At 49.0% G+C, this 17,145-nt stretch overlaps 1 protein-coding gene across 2 annotated transcripts in view; it reads right to left on the reverse strand.

Annotated features, from left to right (window-relative positions):
* Positions 1-16,937, reverse strand: part of LOC309706898 (uncharacterized protein) — a 39,158-nt gene extending 22,221 nt beyond the window's left edge. The window contains exons 1-4 of one of the 2 annotated variants that reach the window (XM_082533890.1): positions 16,440-16,937; positions 14,280-14,480; positions 7,825-8,025; positions 3,698-3,898 (exon numbers count right to left, since the gene is read on the reverse strand). In XM_082533890.1, coding sequence (XP_082390016.1) covers positions 3,698-3,898; positions 7,825-8,025; positions 14,280-14,480; positions 16,440-16,646 — 810 coding nt within the window. In that variant the 5' untranslated portion in view covers positions 16,647-16,937. Of the gene's footprint in view, positions 1-3,697; positions 3,899-7,824; positions 8,026-9,972; positions 10,471-14,279; positions 14,481-16,439 lie in introns of those variants that run through there. The other variant, XM_082533891.1, reaches the window with a different exon arrangement.
* Between the last annotated feature and the right edge of the window lie 208 nt (positions 16,938-17,145).

A 17,145-nucleotide genomic window follows, 5' to 3' on the forward strand; every position in this document is an offset into this window, starting at 1 on the left:
CAAAAGTGGAATAACTGAAAAAGTAAGAGGTGTAGAGGGCTGATGTTGGTGTCTAGGTGGGGGTTTTGGTGGGTGCCGGACGCTGTGGCGAAGAGGCCACGCCGATGGCTTCTTCGGTTCTGGAGATATGGCGAATCGGACCAAAAAGGATGGGACAAAACGGTCCCAGTCGGAGAAAGGAAGGTGCAGAGGGCCTGGGTCCACCACCACTGTACTCAGCAGGCCCTGCCGGGTCGTTCGACACGCAGCATGGCAGGGATCGGTGACATAACATGTAGCAGTTTCCCTTCACAGAAGCGTCTGCAGCAGGTGGGTGGAGGAGGAGGCAGCAGAACCAGGCCTTTGGAGCACTGTGTCATCTCCTGGTCCTGATGCTTTGAATCTCCCTCTCTGTCTGTCTGTCTGTCTGTCTGTCTGTCTGTCACACACACACACACACACACACACACACACACACACACAGAAGCTGGTCAAGTGCTGTGCAACTGGGATTGCACCTGTCGTCCACAGGAGGGCGCCTAGCTGGGAAGTCCAGTACATTCCATATTAAAGTTGTTGCAAGTGCATTTTTTGTGTAAAAGACAGACACACACACACACACACACACACACACACACACACACACACACAGTAAGGTCTGAAGTGCAAAATTTGAATTACATTCCTTTGTATCTCTCCCTCTCTCTCTCTCTCTCTCTCTCTCTCTCTCTGTCTCTCTCTCTCTCTCTCTGTCAACACACACACACACACACACACACACTCACACACACCAAAGCACACAGACAGAAGCTGGTCACAACTGCTGTGCAACTGGGATTGAACCAGGGGGGCTCCCTCTGCTGGCTCAATGCGGTACAAAGTGTCAGAAGCTGTTAGATATCTGCTTTTGACAATCAATTGCACCTGTCATCCACAGGAGGGCGCCTAGCTGGGAAGTCCAGTACATTCCATATTAAAGTTGTTGCAAGTGCATTTTTTGTGTAAAAGACAGACACACACACACACACACACACACACACACACACACACACACTGTAAGGTCTGAAGTGCAAAATTTGAATTACATTCCTTTGTATCTCTCCCTCTCTCTCTCTCTCTCTCTCTCTCTCTGTCTCTCTCTCTCTCTCTCTCTCTCTGTCAACACACACACACACACACACACACACACACACACACACACACACACACACTGTAAGGTCTGAAGTGCAAAATTTGAATTACATTCCTTTGTATCTCTCCCTCTCTCTCTCTCTCTCTGTCTCTCTCTCTCTCTCTCTGTCAACACACACACACACACACACACGCACACACACACGCTCAATGGAGTATAAAATAAAGACCGGGGCAGTTCTCTCACTGGAGTCTCTTAGAGTGGAGGCTGCCCTTGCTAGCAAGAAGTTCTGTGTGTTTCTCTTCTCTGAGTCTTTACTGAAGAAGTGTTTTATAACATTTTCCTTAACAACTGACATGTGTTTTTTGTGTAAAAGAGAGAGAGACACACACACACACACACACACACACACACACACACACACACACACACTCACACTCAGCGGCTCAGAGATGAGGGAAAAACAACAGAAATCAGGATAGATTTTAATGTCAGGAGATGCCCTGTGATGCTGGGGCCATTGTGTAAGATTGGAATGTGTACCAGTGGCTGGTGGGTGGTCCTTGAAGGTCCCAGGAGGAGGCGGCGAGGAGGCAGCGGGTGGCTGGGCTTCGGCCTTGGCCCAGGAACGTCATTTATTCTGCGTGGTGCCGCGTGTGCCCTGTGCAGCTTCGATGTGTGCGGCTGACGCTCTGTGGTTCCTGTTCCTGTCATAAAAGGCCCTGTACAAGGGGATAAGAAATGCATCATTGGTTACCAAAATAAAACAGTGTCTTTCTGCCTGTGTCATTCTGTTTGGTTTCTTTGAGCGTTTGTTTCTTAAATACACAGCAAGTGTCACTCTCTCTCTCTCTCTCTCTGTCACACACACACACACACACACACACCAAAGCACACACACCAAAGCGCGCACACACACACACACACACACACACACACACACCAAAGCGCGCACACACACACACACACACACACACACACAGACACAGACACTGTGAGGTCTGCAGTTCAAAATTTGAATCTCAGAGCTTGGTGTTTTTGTCTCCCTCCAGTGGACAAATGCAGGTATGATGAGGGTTGGTTAGGTTAGGGGGTAATAGCCAGAGCTTGACGGAATAAAATGGAATAACTGGGAAAGTAAGTGTCGTAGAGGGATGAAAGTGGTGTCTACGGGGGGGTTTCGGGGTGCTCCGGACACCCTGGTGAAGACCCCATGTCGATAGCACCAACGGTTCTGGACTTGGTGTAAATGGGTCCAAATTTGACGGAATAAAAAGGTCAAAGTGGCAGATAGGAGTGTCCGATCGGGCCGATTCCACCACCACTGTACTCAGCAGGCCCTGCCGGGTCGTTCGACACGCAGCATGGCAGGGATCGGTGACATAACATGTAGCAGTTTCCCTTCACAGAAGCGTCTGCAGCAGGTGGGTGGAGGAGGAGGCAGCAGAACCAGGCCTTTGGAGCACTGTGTCATCTCCTGGTCCTGATGCTTTGAATCTCCCTCTCTGTCTGTCTGTCTGTCTGTCTGTCACACACACACACACACACACAGAAGCTGGTCAAGTGCTGTGCAACTGGGATTGCACCTGTCGTCCACAGGAGGGCGCCTAGCTGGGAAGTCCAGTACATTCCATATTAAAGTTGTTGCAAGTGCATTTTTTGTGTAAAAGACAGACACACACACACACACACACACACACACACACACACACACACACAGTAAGGTCTGAAGTGCAAAATTTGAATTACATTCCTTTGTATCTCTCCCTCTCTCTCTCTCTCTCTCTCTCTCTCTCTCTCTGTCTCTCTCTCTCTCTCTCTGTCAACACACACACACACACACACACACTCACACACACCAAAGCACACAGACAGAAGCTGGTCACAACTGCTGTGCAACTGGGATTGAACCAGGGGGGCTCCCTCTGCTGGCTCAATGCGGTACAAAGTGTCAGAAGCTGTTAGATATCTGCTTTTGACAATCAATTGCACCTGTCATCCACAGGAGGGCGCCTAGCTGGGAAGTCCAGTACATTCCATATTAAAGTTGTTGCAAGTGCATTTTTTGTGTAAAAGACAGACACACACACACACACACACACACACACACACACACACTGTAAGGTCTGAAGTGCAAAATTTGAATTACATTCCTTTGTATCTCTCCCTCTCTCTCTCTCTCTCTGTCTCTCTCTCTCTCTCTCTGTCAACACACACACACACACACACACACACACACACACACACACACACACTCAATGGAGTATAAAATAAAGACCGGGGCAGTTCTCTCACTGGAGTCTCTTAGAGTGGAGGCTGCCCTTGCTAGCAAGAAGTTCTGTGTGTTTCTCTTCTCTGAGTCTTTACTGAAGAAGTGTTTTATAACATTTTCCTTAACAACTGACATGTGTTTTTTGTGTAAAAGAGAGAGAGACACACACACACACACACACACACACACACACACACACACACTCACACTCAGCGGCTCAGAGATGAGGGAAAAACAACAGAAATCAGGATAGATTTTAATGTCAGGAGATGCCCTGTGATGCTGGGGCCATTGTGTAAGATTGGAATGTGTACCAGTGGCTGGTGGGTGGTCCTTGAAGGTCCCGGGAGGAGGCGGCGAGGAGGCAGCGGGTGGCTGGGCTTGAGCTGTGGATCAGGGACGTCATTAATTCTGCCTGGTGCTGCGTGTGCCCTGTGCAGCTTGGATGTCTGCCGCTGACGCTCTGTGGTTCCTGTTCTGCTGATCTCCTGGTCCACACACGGCTTCAGGGTGCACTGTACAAGGGAAGAAGAAATGCATCATTGGTTACCAAAATAAAACAGTGTCTTTCTGCCTGTGTCATTCTGTTTGGTTTCTTTGAGCGTTTGTTTCTTAAATACACAGCAAGTGTCACTCTCTCTCTCTCTCTGTCACACACACACACACACACACACACACACACACACACACACACACACACAGACACTGTGAGGTCTGCAGTTCAAAATTTGAATCTCAGAGCTTGGTGTTTTTGTCTCCCTCCAGTGGACAAATGCAGGTATGATGAGGGTTGGTTAGGTTAGGGGGTAATAGCCAGAGCTTGACGGAATAAAATGGAATAACTGGGAAAGTAAGTGTCGTAGAGGGATGAAAGTGGTGTCTACGGGGGGGTTTCGGGGTGCTCCGGACACCCTGGTGAAGACCCCATGTCGATAGCACCAACGGTTCTGGACTTGGTGTAAATGGGTCCAAATTTGACGGAATAAAAAGGTCAAAGTGGCAGATAGGAGTGTCCGATCGGGCCGATTCCACCACCACTGTACTCAGCAGGCCCTGCCGGGTCGTTCGACACGCAGCATGGCAGGGATCGGTGACATAACATGTAGCAGTTTCCCTTCACAGAAGCGTCTGCAGCAGGTGGGTGGAGGAGGAGGCAGCAGAACCAGGCCTTTGGAGCACTGTGTCATCTCCTGGTCCTGATGCTTTGAATCTCCCTCTCTGTCTGTCTGTCTGTCTGTCTGTCACACACACACACACACACACACAGAAGCTGGTCAAGTGCTGTGCAACTGGGATTGCACCTGTCGTCCACAGGAGGGCGCCTAGCTGGGAAGTCCAGTACATTCCATATTAAAGTTGTTGCAAGTGCATTTTTTGTGTAAAAGACAGACACACACACACACACACACACACACACACACACACACACACACACACACACACACACACACACACAGTAAGGTCTGAAGTGCAAAATTTGAATTACATTCCTTTGTATCTCTCCCTCTCTCTCTCTCTCTCTCTCTCTCTCTCTCTCTGTCTCTCTCTCTCTCTCTCTGTCAACACACACACACACACACACACTCACACACACCAAAGCACACAGACAGAAGCTGGTCACAACTGCTGTGCAACTGGGATTGAACCAGGGGGGCTCCCTCTGCTGGCTCAATGCGGTACAAAGTGTCAGAAGCTGTTAGATATCTGCTTTTGACAATCAATTGCACCTGTCATCCACAGGAGGGCGCCTAGCTGGGAAGTCCAGTACATTCCATATTAAAGTTGTTGCAAGTGCATTTTTTGTGTAAAAGACAGACACACACACACACACACACACACACACACACACACACTGTAAGGTCTGAAGTGCAAAATTTGAATTACATTCCTTTGTATCTCTCCCTCTCTCTCTCTCTCTCTGTCTCTCTCTCTCTCTCTCTGTCAACACACACACACACACACACACGCACACACACACGCTCAATGGAGTATAAAATAAAGACCGGGGCAGTTCTCTCACTGGAGTCTCTTAGAGTGGAGGCTGCCCTTGCTAGCAAGAAGTTCTGTGTGTTTCTCTTCTCTGAGTCTTTACTGAAGAAGTGTTTTATAACATTTTCCTTAACAACTGACATGTGTTTTTTGTGTAAAAGAGAGAGAGACACACACACACACACACACACACACACACACACACACACACACACACACACACACACACACACTCACACTCAGCGGCTCAGAGATGAGGGAAAAACAACAGAAATCAGGATAGATTTTAATGTCAGGAGATGCCCTGTGATGCTGGGGCCATTGTGTAAGATTGGAATGTGTACCAGTGGCTGGTGGGTGGTCCTTGAAGGTCCCAGGAGGAGGCGGCGAGGAGGCAGCGGGTGGCTGGGCTTCGGCCTTGGCCCAGGAACGTCATTTATTCTGCGTGGTGCCGCGTGTGCCCTGTGCAGCTTCGATGTGTGCGGCTGACGCTCTGTGGTTCCTGTTCCTGTCATAAAAGGCCCTGTACAAGGGGATAAGAAATGCATCATTGGTTACCAAAATAAAACAGTGTCTTTCTGCCTGTGTCATTCTGTTTGGTTTCTTTGAGCGTTTGTTTCTTAAATACACAGCAAGTGTCACTCTCTCTCTCTCTCTCTCTGTCACACACACACACACACACACACACACCAAAGCACACACACCAAAGCGCGCACACACACACACACACACACACACACACCAAAGCGCGCACACACACACACACACACACACACACACACAGACACAGACACTGTGAGGTTTGCAGTGCAAAATTTGAATTTTAGTGCATGGTGATTTGTCTCCCTCCAGTGGCCCACGGCAGGTATGATGAGGCTTAAATGATAGGTTATGGGGAAAAAGCCAGGAGAGGATGGGACAAAAGTGGAATAACTGAAAAAGTAAGAGGTGTAGAGGGCTGATGTTGGTGTCTAGGTGGGGGTTTTGGTGGGTGCCGGACGCTGTGGCGAAGAGGCCACGCCGATGGCTTCTTCGGTTCTGGAGATATGGCGAATCGGACCAAAAAGGATGGGACAAAACGGTCCCAGTCGGAGAAAGGAAGGTGCAGAGGGCCTGGGTCCACCACCACTGTACTCAGCAGGCCCTGCCGGGTCGTTCGACACGCAGCATGGCAGGGATCGGTGACATAACATGTAGCAGTTTCCCTTCACAGAAGCGTCTGCAGCAGGTGGGTGGAGGAGGAGGCAGCAGAACCAGGCCTTTGGAGCACTGTGTCATCTCCTGGTCCTGATGCTTTGAATCTCCCTCTCTGTCTGTCTGTCTGTCTGTCTGTCTGTCTGTCACACACACACACACACACACACACACACACACAGAAGCTGGTCAAGTGCTGTGCAACTGGGATTGCACCTGTCGTCCACAGGAGGGCGCCTAGCTGGGAAGTCCAGTACATTCCATATTAAAGTTGTTGCAAGTGCATTTTTTGTGTAAAAGACAGACACACACACACACACACACACACACACACACACACACACACACACAGTAAGGTCTGAAGTGCAAAATTTGAATTACATTCCTTTGTATCTCTCCCTCTCTCTCTCTCTCTCTCTCTCTCTCTCTCTGTCTCTCTCTCTCTCTCTCTGTCAACACACACACACACACACACACACACTCACACACACCAAAGCACACAGACAGAAGCTGGTCACAACTGCTGTGCAACTGGGATTGAACCAGGGGGGCTCCCTCTGCTGGCTCAATGCGGTACAAAGTGTCAGAAGCTGTTAGATATCTGCTTTTGACAATCAATTGCACCTGTCATCCACAGGAGGGCGCCTAGCTGGGAAGTCCAGTACATTCCATATTAAAGTTGTTGCAAGTGCATTTTTTGTGTAAAAGACAGACACACACACACACACACACACACACACACACACACACACTGTAAGGTCTGAAGTGCAAAATTTGAATTACATTCCTTTGTATCTCTCCCTCTCTCTCTCTCTCTCTCTCTCTCTGTCTCTCTCTCTCTCTCTCTCTCTCTCTGTCAACACACACACACACACACACACACACACACACACACACACACTCAATGGAGTATAAAATAAAGACCGGGGCAGTTCTCTCACTGGAGTCTCTTAGAGTGGAGGCTGCCCTTGCTAGCAAGAAGTTCTGTGTGTTTCTCTTCTCTGAGTCTTTACTGAAGAAGTGTTTTATAACATTTTCCTTAACAACTGACATGTGTTTTTTGTGTAAAAGAGAGAGAGACACACACACACACACACACACACACACACACACACACACACACACACACACACACACACACACACACTCACACTCAGCGGCTCAGAGATGAGGGAAAAACAACAGAAATCAGGATAGATTTTAATGTCAGGAGATGCCCTGTGATGCTGGGGCCATTGTGTAAGATTGGAATGTGTACCAGTGGCTGGTGGGTGGTCCTTGAAGGTCCCGGGAGGAGGCGGCGAGGAGGCAGCGGGTGGCTGGGCTTGAGCTGTGGATCAGGGACGTCATTAATTCTGCCTGGTGCTGCGTGTGCCCTGTGCAGCTTGGATGTCTGCCGCTGACGCTCTGTGGTTCCTGTTCTGCTGATCTCCTGGTCCACACACGGCTTCAGGGTGTACTGTACAAGGGGAGAAGAAATGCATCATTGGTTACCAAAATAAAACAGTGTCTTTCTGCCTGTGTCATTCTGTTTGGTTTCTTTGAGCGTTTGTTTCTTAAATACACAGCAAGTGTCACTCTCTCTCTCTCTCTGTCACACACACACACACACACACACACACACACACACACACACACACAGACACTGTGAGGTCTGCAGTTCAAAATTTGAATCTCAGAGCTTGGTGTTTTTGTCTCCCTCCAGTGGACAAATGCAGGTATGATGAGGGTTGGTTAGGTTAGGGGGTAATAGCCAGAGCTTGACGGAATAAAATGGAATAACTGGGAAAGTAAGTGTCGTAGAGGGATGAAAGTGGTGTCTACGGGGGGGTTTCGGGGTGCTCCGGACACCCTGGTGAAGACCCCATGTCGATAGCACCAACGGTTCTGGACTTGGTGTAAATGGGTCCAAATTTGACGGAATAAAAAGGTCAAAGTGGCAGATAGGAGTGTCCGATCGGGCCGATTCCACCACCACTGTACTCAGCAGGCCCTGCCGGGTCGTTCGACACGCAGCATGGCAGGGATCGGTGACATAACATGTAGCAGTTTCCCTTCACAGAAGCGTCTGCAGCAGGTGGGTGGAGGAGGAGGCAGCAGAACCAGGCCTTTGGAGCACTGTGTCATCTCCTGGTCCTGATGCTTTGAATCTCCCTCTCTGTCTGTCTGTCTGTCTGTCTGTCACACACACACACACACACACACAGAAGCTGGTCAAGTGCTGTGCAACTGGGATTGCACCTGTCGTCCACAGGAGGGCGCCTAGCTGGGAAGTCCAGTACATTCCATATTAAAGTTGTTGCAAGTGCATTTTTTGTGTAAAAGACAGACACACACACACACACACACACACACACACACACACACACACAGTAAGGTCTGAAGTGCAAAATTTGAATTACATTCCTTTGTATCTCTCCCTCTCTCTCTCTCTCTCTCTCTCTCTCTCTCTGTCTCTCTCTCTCTCTCTCTGTCAACACACACACACACACACACACTCACACACACCAAAGCACACAGACAGAAGCTGGTCACAACTGCTGTGCAACTGGGATTGAACCAGGGGGGCTCCCTCTGCTGGCTCAATGCGGTACAAAGTGTCAGAAGCTGTTAGATATCTGCTTTTGACAATCAATTGCACCTGTCATCCACAGGAGGGCGCCTAGCTGGGAAGTCCAGTACATTCCATATTAAAGTTGTTGCAAGTGCATTTTTTGTGTAAAAGACAGACACACACACACACACACACACACACACACACACACACACACTGTAAGGTCTGAAGTGCAAAATTTGAATTACATTCCTTTGTATCTCTCCCTCTCTCTCTCTCTCTCTCTCTGTCTCTCTGTCTCTCTCTCTCTCTCTGTCAACACACACACACACACACACACACACACACACACACACACACACACACACACACACACACACACACTGTAAGGTCTGAAGTGCAAAATTTGAATTACATTCCTTTGTATCTCTCCCTCTCTCTCTCTCTCTCTCTCTCTCTCTCTGTCAACACACACACACACACACACACGCACACACACACGCTCAATGGAGTATAAAATAAAGACCGGGGCAGTTCTCTCACTGGAGTCTCTTAGAGTGGAGGCTGCCCTTGCTAGCAAGAAGTTCTGTGTGTTTCTCTTCTCTGAGTCTTTACTGAAGAAGTGTTTTATAACATTTTCCTTAACAACTGACATGTGTTTTTTGTGTAAAAGAGAGAGAGACACACACACACACACACACACACACACACACACACACACACACACACACACACACACACTCACACTCAGCGGCTCAGAGATGAGGGAAAAACAACAGAAATCAGGATAGATTTTAATGTCAGGAGATGCCCTGTGATGCTGGGGCCATTGTGTAAGATTGGAATGTGTACCAGTGGCTGGTGGGTGGTCCTTGAAGGTCCCAGGAGGAGGCGGCGAGGAGGCAGCGGGTGGCTGGGCTTCGGCCTTGGCCCAGGAACGTCATTTATTCTGCGTGGTGCCGCGTGTGCCCTGTGCAGCTTCGATGTGTGCGGCTGACGCTCTGTGGTTCCTGTTCCTGTCATAAAAGGCCCTGTACAAGGGGATAAGAAATGCATCATTGGTTACCAAAATAAAACAGTGTCTTTCTGCCTGTGTCATTCTGTTTGGTTTCTTTGAGCGTTTGTTTCTTAAATACACAGCAAGTGTCACTCTCTCTCTCTCTCTCTCTGTCACACACACACACACACACACACACCAAAGCACACACACCAAAGCGCGCACACACACACACACACACACACACACCAAAGCGCGCACACACACACACACACACACACACACACACAGACACAGACACTGTGAGGTTTGCAGTGCAAAATTTGAATTTTAGTGCATGGTGATTTGTCTCCCTCCAGTGGCCCACGGCAGGTATGATGAGGCTTAAATGATAGGTTATGGGGAAAAAGCCAGGAGAGGATGGGACAAAAGTGGAATAACTGAAAAAGTAAGAGGTGTAGAGGGCTGATGTTGGTGTCTAGGTGGGGGTTTTGGTGGGTGCCGGACGCTGTGGCGAAGAGGCCACGCCGATGGCTTCTTCGGTTCTGGAGATATGGCGAATCGGACCAAAAAGGATGGGACAAAACGGTCCCAGTCGGAGAAAGGAAGGTGCAGAGGGCCTGGGTCCACCACCACTGTACTCAGCAGGCCCTGCCGGGTCGTTCGACACGCAGCATGGCAGGGATCGGTGACATAACATGTAGCAGTTTCCCTTCACAGAAGCGTCTGCAGCAGGTGGGTGGAGGAGGAGGCAGCAGAACCAGGCCTTTGGAGCACTGTGTCATCTCCTGGTCCTGATGCTTTGAATCTCCCTCTCTGTCTGTCTGTCTGTCTGTCTGTCTGTCTGTCACACACACACACACACACACACACACACACACACACAGAAGCTGGTCAAGTGCTGTGCAACTGGGATTGCACCTGTCGTCCACAGGAGGGCGCCTAGCTGGGAAGTCCAGTACATTCCATATTAAAGTTGTTGCAAGTGCATTTTTTGTGTAAAAGACAGACACACACACACACACACACACACACACACACACACACACAGTAAGGTCTGAAGTGCAAAATTTGAATTACATTCCTTTGTATCTCTCCCTCTCTCTCTCTCTCTCTCTCTCTCTCTCTCTGTCTCTCTCTCTCTCTCTCTGTCAACACACACACACACACACACACTCACACACACCAAAGCACACAGACAGAAGCTGGTCACAACTGCTGTGCAACTGGGATTGAACCAGGGGGGCTCCCTCTGCTGGCTCAATGCGGTACAAAGTGTCAGAAGCTGTTAGATATCTGCTTTTGACAATCAATTGCACCTGTCATCCACAGGAGGGCGCCTAGCTGGGAAGTCCAGTACATTCCATATTAAAGTTGTTGCAAGTGCATTTTTTGTGTAAAAGACAGACACACACACACACACACACACACACACACACACACACACACTGTAAGGTCTGAAGTGCAAAATTTGAATTACATTCCTTTGTATCTCTCCCTCTCTCTCTCTCTCTCTCTCTCTCTCTGTCTCTCTCTCTCTCTCTCTCTCTCTGTCAACACACACACACACACACACACACACACACACACACACACACACACACACACACACACACTGTAAGGTCTGAAGTGCAAAATTTGAATTACATTCCTTTGTATCTCTCCCTCTCTCTCTCTCTCTCTCTCTCTCTCTCTGTCAACACACACACACACACACACACGCACACACACACGCTCAATGGAGTATAAAATAAAGACCGGGGCAGTTCTCTCACTGGAGTCTCTTAGAGTGGAGGCTGCCCTTGCTAGCAAGAAGTTCTGTGTGTTTCTCTTCTCTGAGTCTTTACTGAAGAAGTGTTTTATAACATTTTCCTTAACAACTGACATGTGTTTTTTGTGTAAAAGAGAGAGAGACACACACACACACACACACACACACACACACACACACACACACACACACACACACACACTCAGCGGCTCAGAGATGAGGGAAAAACAACAGAAATCAGGATAGATTTTAATGTCAGGAGATGCCCTGTGATGCTGGGGCCATTGTGTAAGATTGGAATGTGTACCAGTGGCTGGTGGGTGGTCCTTGAAGGTCCCAGGAGGAGGCGGCGAGGAGGCAGCGGGTGGCTGGGCTTCGGCCTTGGCCCAGGAACGTCATTTATTCTGCGTGGTGCCGCGTGTGCCCTGTGCAGCTTCGATGTGTGCGGCTGACGCTCTGTGGTTCCTGTTCCTGTCATAAAAGGCCCTGTACAAGGGGATAAGAAATGCATCATTGGTTACCAAAATAAAACAGTGTCTTTCTGCCTGTGTCATTCTGTTTGGTTTCTTTGAGCGTTTGTTTCTTAAATACACAGCAAGTGTCACTCTCTCTCTCTCTCTCTCTGTCACACACACACACACACACACACACCAAAGCACACACACCAAAGCGCGCACACACACACACACACACACACACACACCAAAGCGCGCACACACACACACACACACACACACACACACAGACACAGACACTGTGAGGTTTGCAGTGCAAAATTTGAATTTTAGTGCATGGTGATTTGTCTCCCTCCAGTGGCCCACGGCAGGTATGATGAGGCTTAAATGATAGGTTATGGGGAAAAAGCCAGGAGAGGATGGGACAAAAGTGGAATAACTGAAAAAGTAAGAGGTGTAGAGGGCTGATGTTGGTGTCTAGGTGGGGGTTTTGGTGGGTGCCGGACGCTGTGGCGAAGAGGCCACGCCGATGGCTTCTTCGGTTCTGGAGATATGGCGAATCGGACCAAAAAGGATGGGACAAAACGGTCCCAGTCGGAGAAAGGAAGGTGCAGAGGGCCTGGGTCCACCACCACTGTACTCAGCAGGCCCTGCCGGGTCGTTCGACACGCAGCATGGCAGGGATCGGTGACATAACATGTAGCAGTTTCCCTTCACAGAAGCGTCTGCAGCAGGTGGGTGGAGGAGGAGGCAGCAGAACCAGGCCTTTGGAGCACTGTGTCATCTCCTGGTCCTGATGCTTTGAATCTCCCTCTCTGTCTGTCTGTCTGTCTGTCTGTCTGTCTGTCACACACACACACACACACACACACACACACACACACAGAAGCTGGTCAAGTGCTGTGCAACTGGGATTGCACCTGTCGTCCACAGGAGGGCGCCTAGCTGGGAAGTCCAGTACATTCCATATTAAAGTTGTTGCAAGTGCATTTTTTGTGTAAAAGACAGACACACACACACACACACACACACACACACACACACACACACACAGTAAGGTCTGAAGTGCAAAATTTGAATTACATTCCTTTGTATCTCTCCCTCTCTCTCTCTCTCTCTCTCTCTCTCTCTCTGTCTCTCTCTCTCTCTCTCTGTCAACACACACACACACACACACACACACTCACACACACCAAAGCACACAGACAGAAGCTGGTCACAACTGCTGTGCAACTGGGATTGAACCAGGGGGGCTCCCTCTGCTGGCTCAATGCGGTACAAAGTGTCAGAAGCTGTTAGATATCTGCTTTTGACAATCAATTGCACCTGTCATCCACAGGAGGGCGCCTAGCTGGGAAGTCCAGTACATTCCATATTAAAGTTGTTGCAAGTGCATTTTTTGTGTAAAAGACAGACACACACACACACACACACACACACACACACACACACTGTAAGGTCTGAAGTGCAAAATTTGAATTACATTCCTTTGTATCTCTCCCTCTCTCTCTCTCTCTCTCTCTCTCTGTCTCTCTCTCTCTCTCTCTCTCTCTCTGTCAACACACACACACACACACACACACACACACACACACACACACACACACTCAATGGAGTATAAAATAAAGACCGGGGCAGTTCTCTCACTGGAGTCTCTTAGAGTGGAGGCTGCCCTTGCTAGCAAGAAGTTCTGTGTGTTTCTCTTCTCTGAGTCTTTACTGAAGAAGTGTTTTATAACATTTTCCTTAACAACTGACATGTGTTTTTTGTGTAAAAGAGAGAGACACACACACACACACACACACACACACACACACACACACACTCACACTCAGCGGCTCAGAGATGAGGGAAAAACAACAGAAATCAGGATAGATTTTAATGTCAGGAGATGCCCTGTGATGCTGGGGCCATTGTGTAAGATTGGAATGTGTACCAGTGGCTGGTGGGTGGTCCTTGAAGGTCCCGGGAGGAGGCGGCGAGGAGGCAGCGGGTGGCTGGGCTTGAGCTGTGGATCAGGGACGTCATTAATTCTGCCTGGTGCTGCGTGTGCCCTGTGCAGCTTGGATGTCTGCCGCTGACGCTCTGTGGTTCCTGTTCTGCTGATCTCCTGGTCCACACACGGCTTCAGGGTGTACTGTACAAGGGGAGAAGAAATGCATCATTGGTTACCAAAATAAAACAGTGTCTTTCTGCCTGTGTCATTCTGTTTGGTTTCTTTGAGCGTTTGTTTCTTAAATACACAGCAAGTGTCACTCTCTCTCTCTCTCTGTCACACACACACACACACACACACACACACACACACACACACACACACAGACACTGTGAGGTCTGCAGTTCAAAATTTGAATCTCAGAGCTTGGTGTTTTTGTCTCCCTCCAGTGGACAAATGCAGGTATGATGAGGGTTGGTTAGGTTAGGGGGTAATAGCCAGAGCTTGACGGAATAAAATGGAATAACTGGGAAAGTAAGTGTCGTAGAGGGATGAAAGTGGTGTCTACGGGGGGGTTTCGGGGTGCTCCGGACACCCTGGTGAAGACCCCATGTCGATAGCACCAACGGTTCTGGACTTGGTGTAAATGGGTCCAAATTTGACGGAATAAAAAGGTCAAAGTGGCAGATAGGAGTGTCCGATCGGGCCGATTCCACCACCACTGTACTCAGCAGGCCCTGCCGGGTCGTTCGACACGCAGCATGGCAGGGATCGGTGACATAACATGTAGCAGTTTCCCTTCACAGAAGCGTCTGCAGCAGGTGGGTGGAGGAGGAGGCAGCAGAACCAGGCCTTTGGAGCACTGTGTCATCTCCTGGTCCTGATGCTTTGAATCTCCCTCTCTGTCTGTCTGTCTGTCTGTCTGTCACACACACACACACACACACACAGAAGCTGGTCAAGTGCTGTGCAACTGGGATTGCACCTGTCGTCCACAGGAGGGCGCCTAGCTGGGAAGTCCAGTACATTCCATATTAAAGTTGTTGCAAGTGCATTTTTTGTGTAAAAGACAGACACACACACACACACACACACACACACACACACACACACACACACACAGTAAGGTCTGAAGTGCAAAATTTGAATTACATTCCTTTGTATCTCTCCCTCTCTCTCTCTCTCTCTCTCTCTCTCTCTCTGTCTCTCTCTCTCTCTCTCTGTCAACACACACACACACACACACACTCACACACACCAAAGCACACAGACAGAAGCTGGTCACAACTGCTGTGCAACTGGGATTGAACCAGGGGGGCTCCCTCTGCTGGCTCAATGCGGTACAAAGTGTCAGAAGCTGTTAGATATCTGCTTTTGACAATCAATTGCACCTGTCATCCACAGGAGGGCGCCTAGCTGGGAAGTCCAGTACATTCCATATTAAAGTTGTTGCAAGTGCATTTTTTGTGTAAAAGACAGACACACACACACACACACACACACACACACACACACACACTGTAAGGTCTGAAGTGCAAAATTTGAATTACATTCCTTTGTATCTCTCCCTCTCTCTCTCTCTCTCTCTCTCTCTCTGTCTCTCTGTCTCTCTCTCTCTCTCTGTCAACACACACACACACACACACACACACACACACACACACACACACACACACACACACACACACACACTGTAAGGTCTGAAGTGCAAAATTTGAATTACATTCCTTTGTATCTCTCCCTCTCTCTCTCTCTCTCTCTCTCTCTCTCTGTCAACACACACACACACACACACACGCACACACACACGCTCAATGGAGTATAAAATAAAGACCGGGGCAGTTCTCTCACTGGAGTCTCTTAGAGTGGAGGCTGCCCTTGCTAGCAAGAAGTTCTGTGTGTTTCTCTTCTCTGAGTCTTTACTGAAGAAGTGTTTTATAACATTTTCCTTAACAACTGACATGTGTTTTTTGTGTAAAAGAGAGAGAGACACACACACACACACACACACACACACACACACACACACACACACACACACACACACACTCACACTCAGCGGCTCAGAGATGAGGGAAAAACAACAGAAATCAGGATAGATTTTAATGTCAGGAGATGCCCTGTGATGCTGGGGCCATTGTGTAAGATTGGAATGTGTACCAGTGGCTGGTGGGTGGTCCTTGAAGGTCCCAGGAGGAGGCGGCGAGGAGGCAGCGGGTGGCTGGGCTTCGGCCTTGGCCCAGGAACGTCATTTATTCTGCGTGGTGCCGCGTGTGCCCTGTGCAGCTTCGATGTGTGCGGCTGACGCTCTGTGGTTCCTGTTCCTGTCATAAAAGGCCCTGTACAAGGGGATAAGAAATGCATCATTGGTTACCAAAATAAAACAGTGTCTTTCTGCCTGTGTCATTCTGTTTGGTTTCTTTGAGCGTTTGTTTCTTAAATACACAGCAAGTGTCACTCTCTCTCTCTCTCTCTCTGTCACACACACACACACACACACACACCAAAGCACACACACCAAAGCGCGCACACACACACACACACACACACACACCAAAGCGCGCACACACACACACACACACACACACACACACAGACACAGACACTGTGAGGTTTGCAGTGCAAAATTTGAATTTTAGTGCATGGTGATTTGTCTCCCTCCAGTGGCCCACGGCAGGTATGATGAGGCTTAAATGATAGGTTATGGGGAAAAAGCCAGGAGAGGATGGGACAAAAGTGGAATAACTGAAAAAGTAAGAGGTGTAGAGGGCTGATGTTGGTGTCTAGGTGGGGGTTTTGGTGGGTGCCGGACGCTGTGGCGAAGAGGCCACGCCGATGGCTTCTTCGGTTCTGGAGATATGGCGAA

The sequence above is a fragment of the Aulonocara stuartgranti genome (genome assembly GCF_965226115.1).
Source record: "Aulonocara stuartgranti genome assembly, chromosome: 5".
Classification (NCBI taxonomy): Eukaryota; Metazoa; Chordata; class Actinopteri; order Cichliformes; family Cichlidae; genus Aulonocara; species Aulonocara stuartgranti.